The sequence below is a fragment of the Miscanthus floridulus genome, chromosome 2 (genome assembly GCF_019320115.1).
Source record: "Miscanthus floridulus cultivar M001 chromosome 2, ASM1932011v1, whole genome shotgun sequence".
Classification (NCBI taxonomy): domain Eukaryota; kingdom Viridiplantae; phylum Streptophyta; class Magnoliopsida; order Poales; family Poaceae; genus Miscanthus; species Miscanthus floridulus.
This window is the reverse complement of record NC_089581.1, coordinates 99,553,262-99,560,298: the sequence shown is the minus strand read 5'-3', so window position 1 is coordinate 99,560,298 and position 7,037 is coordinate 99,553,262. Positions and strand designations below refer to the sequence as shown.

At 46.9% G+C, this 7,037-nt stretch overlaps 1 protein-coding gene across 1 annotated transcript; it reads right to left on the bottom strand.

Annotated features, from left to right (window-relative positions):
• Positions 1 to 217: 217 nt before the first annotated feature.
• Positions 218 to 4,779, bottom strand: LOC136527103 (serine carboxypeptidase-like 18). Its single transcript, XM_066519726.1, has 6 exons — positions 4,446 to 4,779; positions 4,217 to 4,362; positions 1,008 to 1,908; positions 773 to 886; positions 614 to 659; positions 218 to 496 (listed from the first exon to the last, which is right to left on the bottom strand). The coding sequence occupies exons 1-6, from the start codon at positions 4,619 to 4,621 to the stop codon at positions 410 to 412; spliced, it is 1,470 nt and encodes a 489-aa protein (XP_066375823.1). The 5' UTR covers positions 4,622 to 4,779; the 3' UTR covers positions 218 to 409.
• Between the last annotated feature and the right edge of the window lie 2,258 nt (positions 4,780 to 7,037).

Here is a 7,037-nt window from a genome sequence, read left to right as displayed (position 1 = left end):
TGCTTAGCAAGATTGATATCACATGGGCTTTCAATTCTTTCTCGTTGTTGTTCCTACTGGGCCTGCCCGATCATTGGGTTTTACTGGGCCTGCTCGAGCGGCCGGTCCTGTCCTCATGTGTCCTGTGTCCACCGTAACCTACTACCCCTTTTTGTCCCAATCCGATCCCCAATTGGTTTTTGAATGTTTTATTTAGGAAACCACATGCGTGCATATATGTAGTATATACGAAGCTGGCATATATTTGTCCTAGGCTCCTCCTAGCCAAGTACAAGCTGCCTGTCCCTATGAATTAAAGTCTGTCTTATATTCTTATTCTTATTACATATATAAGAGTAATTCGACAATAAGACGGAAAGACACCAACTATTAGTGTAGTACTTTGTTAATTTCGTTGTCACCAAATTCATCAGAGTTGGCCTGCTGCTGATGTCCATCGATCCAACATGGCTTGGCACTCTTTCGGCCTGTACTCAGGAGCTGTGTGCCCTCCTCCCTGTTTTTTTTATTATAATTATTTTGTTAGAGAATAGATGAATTAATAATTGTCCCTAGCTAAAACATACTACTAGATACACTATCATATAGTGCATGCATGTTAATTCATCCGTACCTTTACAGTGGCGAAAGTGAGGTTGTGGGCGTAAGTCCTTGTGAACCTGACGCACGTACAGAAATGAGAAATCATAAGGACGGGCAACGAACTCCACTGGAGCTGAAGTGGGTGCTGAACTGAAGCAACCGACAAGAAAGACACCAAGTAATAACTTACCCTGCGACCTGTCGGTTGGCGAACCATGGTCTCCAGTCGCTGACGATGGGGTAGCCGATAGTTCTGATCCACTCTTGGGTGCCCACGTAGGTCATGTCCAGGTCATGATCGCCGCTGCATATATATATATATAGATGTGGTGCATGCCATTCGTGCATTCGTGCATGCATCAATCACAATCAATCAATATATATATAACCATGCATGCATATACTACTACTGTCGTAGTACGTACTTGTAGACGAGCGCCCTGTAGCCTGCCTTGGTGAGGTTGACATGGTAAGGGATGACGGTGTCGAGGTCGTGCCTGAAGTGCGTCAGCATGGTGCATCGACTCCACGAGCCGATGGACCCCTCGTGGATGCCCAGCGCCTCCCTCACCTCCGGGTCGTCCGCCCAGATGTAGGACAGCCGGTACCCGTTGTCCCTGCACTCCACCGGCAGGCTCAGCCTCTGCTTCGCGAAGAATCCCGGGTGGGCGACGTCGTCCCGCACCAGCATCGACCGCCTGCCGCCGTCCCCCCCGTAGCTCTGGAAGATGCTGCCGACCCGCACCGCCGCGCCGCAGAAGGGCTCCAGGATGTGCACGGGGTTCACGGCGAAGGTGACCAAGTTGATGGCCAGCATCGCGCTGGCGCACGCCGCGTTCGTGGGGTCCTGCGTCTTGTAGAAGTCGCCGCCGCACCCCAGCTTGGCGGCCTCGTACAGCTCGTCGGAGATGAGCCCCATGCCGTGCATGAACGGCACCTTGCCACCCGTGTCGTACCGGTTGTCCGTGCCGGCGTTGCCCACCAGGTAGCCCACCAGGTTCGGCTTCTCCGGGTCCGGCGGGCTGGCGGCGATGTCCATCGCCGCCACGGGCACGGTGTAGCCGGAGTAGGAGTCGCCGCCGATGTAGAGCGGGTTGGACGCGAACTCCGGGTGCTCCGCCAGCCACTTGCGCAGGAACACGTGGTGCTGCCGCCCGGACTCCGTCAGGCTGACGTTGAGCCCGGCCTCCTCCACGGAGTAGGAGAAGCCCGTGCCCACCGGCGCGTCCAGGAAGATGACGTTGCTCACCTTGGTCCATGAATCCTCGAAGTAGACCAGCCGCGGGAACCCTTCCGTGTACCCCGCCACATCGAACTTGAGGGGCCCTGCACCACCACCACCACCACCACCGTACCGTCACCACATGATGCGTGCAAATTAAATTAAAGTGCATATATGCGAGCTACAAAGGTCCATCATGCTAAGCATCCTTTTCTTTATCTTAGACAAGAAGAATCACATGCTCGATAATATATGTTCTTTCTGTTGCAAGATGTATGATGATTTTAATTAAGTTTGCATAAATAAAACTGCATCAATATGTACAATGTCGTCAGACCATGGAATGTCTTGATAGTGTATTTATTTGGTATTGTTGGTATTAAGATTACTGATGATATTTTGTTATCGCTCGGTGGGTGGGGTGGGTGGCTGGAAGCTAGAGCAAGTGAGCAATGGTGGTCACCAGTGTCACCGCCACCCGTGCCCTGCTCACTCACAAAAGTATTTGGTCCAGATGTTGGTACGCTCAAGAGAAATTAAAGAATGGCCCAGCGGAACAAGCAACCAAAAAGGAGAATAAAGAGCACACACCCATGCCAGACAGGCAAGCATTCCCAGACGTCTGATTTTGGCCGTCTCGGTTCCCTGTTCTACAATACTACTTCGGCATTAATTTTTAGTGAACGAACAATATTTTTCTCTCACAACAAATCAGCATAAACATTAACATAAGCCAAATTTCAGCGAAACGGGAGCATGGAATTGGAATGGTTGGTCATGGATCAGTAACCTGTTCGCTTGCTCATAAACGATCGTAAATTTCTAGCCGAGAATAGTGTTTTTCTCTCACACCAAACCAGCCAGCATACGATACGGCGTCGCTGCAGGATAACAGCAAGCCACAGGCAGGGGGTGTGGGGCTGCTAGCTGCTGCTACTAATCAACGGAAAGGTAGCGACTGTTGCTGTCAAAGACAAGACAAAGAAATAAAAATATCCTACACTGCCGCCTTGCTTTTGGCCGACGGTGTCTGGATCTGTATGGAACTACGCATACTAGATCCTAGATCGAGCAGGACGTGAAGCGTGTCCTCATCGTCGGCGTCATGCGTTTTGGCAGTGACGATGTATGCAGGCTACGTGATGGCGGCTACCTATCACTCTGCTTGGTCACGGTCGTTCCACAATTATTGGCTCCGTTCACTTTGCTGAAAAAATAAATCAAAATACTGTTTTTGCTGATGTGAGAGAAAAATATTGTTCCAGCTAAAAAAGATAGATTATAAGAGAAGCGGACATGGCCATTATATATAATGCATGCTTTACTATATATATATATATGCAATTATATTATAAGTTATTATTCTAGTTTTTTTAATATAGTTTTCGCTATATATTTAGAATGTTTAGCTTTTATTAATAACTAGTTCACTATTCCTTAGCAGTACGTAGTATATATACTTACGTTGTTGGTATAAAAAAAAAGAAATCATTTTAATATTATCTTTAGTCAAATGACTATTTGAAAAAGTTATAAATTTTAATATTTTTATATAAATAAATCTGATAAGATTTAAGATGGAATCAGGCCAAAATTATAATGATTTTATTCTACTCCAGTATTTTGGTACGGATCGGATGATTGAACAAAGGTAGGAGCATTTACAATGAAGGTTGGACGCACGATGAAATGAAAAAAATATAGAATAATAATATAATCACGTGTGTGTGTGCGCGCAGGCCGCCGCCGGCCAGACGGCCGGTTCAGAAAAATATTTTAGGACATGTAGCTAGGATTGTTCCGTCCGCGTGTGTATGCCGGCCGGCCGGCCGGTTGGTCATGAGCAAGAGCGGAGTTTTGAACTACCAGTTGTGACACAAATTAGTATCGGATTCAAACACCCGTGTGTGTCTGCCGGCTGGCCACGAACGTGAGCGGTTTCGTCCTACCAGTGCAGTGACGACATAAATAAATATCGGAAACAAAATGTGTTAAAGTTTCAGTGAACATTTAAAGTAAAATATATTTTCGACTGAAATATGAGAATCTGAATGAATATCAGTCTAAATAAAAAGAAAATATGTCAACTGGAGGGCCAAAGTCGCCGGAAATTTGGAACCCATATAGCATGGATGAGTTGTGAGCATAAACATGGATGGTTTTGCATATGGTGATCGGTGGTTGGTGTCGGTCAGCCTCGGATCGGAGAAGAAGCTAGGTAGTAATACAGCGAGGCAGCAGGTAGCCATGCAGCGTGCAGGCACCACCCATGGTGGATAACATGTTGTATGTATGTATGCACAACGTACTGAAATTACTACGTAAATTCTGTAGGCTGCCCGTGCGATCGAGAGACAAGGAAGGAAGGAGAAGAAGGTATTTATACACTGATCGAGTAGTACTACGACTGACCGATCTCGAAGAAGAGTCCAGAGAGTGCGGAGCATCCGGGGCCGCCGGTGATCCAGAGGATGAGCGGGTCCGAAGCCGGGTTCCTCTCCGACTCGATGAAGTAGTAGAACAGCCGCGCGCCGTGCTCCTCGTCCACCTCCACGTACCTGCGTGCACCCAAACATCCGATGCATGAGCTGCCTAGCTAGATAGGTGAAAGGTGAGGCCTCTAGCTGCTAGCAGACGTTACCCTGTCTCGAGGTGGAAGGGCAGCGGGCCTTCGAACCCCTTGATGTGCGTGATCACGTTCCGGCCCGCCCCCTTGGCCGCCGCCGCCGCCGCATCGACGATGACGAGCAGCACTAGCACCGCCGGGAGGAGTAGTTGCCGCTGGAGCGGCGAGGGGCGGCGATAATAGGCGCCCATGGTGCCACACCAAGACGACGACGACGACGAAGAAGATGCCGTCGTCGTTGCAATGCAAACAACCGCTAGCGCCCTCTCGCTTGCTTCGCTAGCGCTCCTCCTAGGAAATTAAACAACTCCGTCCTTAGGTACCTCATCACTTTCTTTATAGTGGACCTCCGCAGCCGCTTTGTGTTACTGTGGTGCAGTAGTGGTCCACAATGCATACATATGGACTAGCTACGCGCGCCGCGTGCGTATATCCCTCTCACGGCTCACGGCTCTGTTCGCTCGACCTTATAAGTGAATCAATCCTATTTTTTAAAGTCATAGAATAGTGTGTTTTTCTCACAACAAATTAACCTAAGCCGCAGCAGTCTCTGGAGGATTCGCCGCGTGATTAATGGCCAAGCTGGAGATTGATTTGCACCCGTCGTTAGCCCTCCATCCCATCCATCTACTGGGTCCGGGACTCTGGGTGTCCGCGCGCTGCAAGTCTCCTGTGTGGAGTACGTCAGTCCAGTACCGGTGCCGAGACTGCATTGAGACCTTTTAATTTCAGACTGGACAGTTCTATTGCTACGTACAGTACATTAGATACGCTTCAATATCAAAGCTGCCATGATGATTGATACTGTATATTAATATATATATACACCCACACATTTTCATCAGAAATAATTCAACTGTTGGGAAAAGACGCACGCGCTAGCTAGCTAGATGTCTCATTCACAGACACAGAGACTAGGACAAGGATATATGGACACTAGTTCCATCTCATTTCCATACCAATTTTCCGGACCATACATGCACTGCAGCTAGCGCTACAATCTCCAAATTGACTTCTGCTCCTGACTGGACTAAGCTAGTAGTACAAATAGATTAAGAAGTTGAGATGAAATTCCTATCTACTCCGTGTTAGCTAGCTACTCTAGTGACAAAAATCCTTGTTTCTAGATCGAGAGCCATGCATAACGAGGAAATAATTCACCGCTTTTTTTTTTAAATCAAGTGCCCTAGCTATACATATAGGCATGCATGTCACTGTCGTGTCGCCGTGAACAAAATAACAACTAAGCTACCTAGGTTGCTTGTACGATTGGTGGATGGGTTGACGATACTGTATACTTATATTTATTAATTTATAGATTCATCTCGGTGATATACAAGATGAAGATGATGAGGCGTTACGCTGAATAATCAACTGCCATGTGCGTGCTCTTGTGCTGAGAGGGATTATTAAGCAAGGCGACGACAACAGCACAGACCTGTACGGCTGCTTATCTGTGCTGTGTCTGTGTTGCGTCACTGGTTGCGTAAGCCAGAGTTGTTGTTTCTTGCATTATATATTTATATATATTGGTCTTCGGAGAAATCGGTGCCCGCGGGCATACAAACGACGATGGACCAAGAGCGGCGCCGGCGCCGATGAGAGCTACATGATGGTGCATGTCGCCTAGCGTGCGTCGCATCGCAGCTACCGCTCTAGCAGTGCTAGCTTGTACCTGCGGTCCTAGGTAGCTTATTGTCAATCCATAAATACGTGCTAATCATGGATTAAATAGACTTATTAGATTCGTTTTGCGAGTTAGTCCTATCTCCTTGCATGTTTTCATCTTTATTATCTCGCTGGTCTTTGTTCATGCGTGTTTTGTGATTCGGGCCCGCCGGCCGGAGAGGAAGAAACGAGATGATATACAGTATATATATATATATATATATATATATATATATATATATATATATATATATATAGATATATATCTATAGAAGAGAGAGAGAGAGAGAGAGAGAGAGAGAGAGAGAGAGAGAGAGAGAGAGAGAGAGAGAGAGAGAGAGAGAGTAGGTAGCTAATTCGCAAAATAGTTAGGCTCAGTAGGTAGCTAACGTAGGAGGCTGAATTGGCGGATGGTGACATACCATGGACTCACACAACGACGACGGATCACGAGAGGATAGGATACGTATGGTTCCCAAACAGAGCTTAGCTTGCAGCTGCACTCGGATGGGAGACGCTGCTTTCTTCCTAATGCGTCAGTCAATGTGCAGATGGGTCCGTAGCTCAGACGCTGTAGAATGCATTCATGTTTCTTTTATATCAGATCTACACGTTATAATATTAATGTTCTCCATGCAATCTAAAATTATAGTAGTAGAAATTTATATAAATAAATATCCGAGGTTACGATCCTCGTTTCATAGCTACTTTCCAAAAACATCATTCCAATTATTTTGAGATCACGTTTTACTCTTCGAACAAATCGTCCCAAAGAGATAACCCCCTCACAAATCGGGAACTTAACATTACCAATCCTCTTCCACGTGCCTCTTCCTCGTACCCTTTGTTTTTACTATAGTTAAGTCTATCAATAGCAACATCGATCAAACGATCCTACCAAGGATCAACCGTACCATTTGGTGCATACTTTAGTGCGTG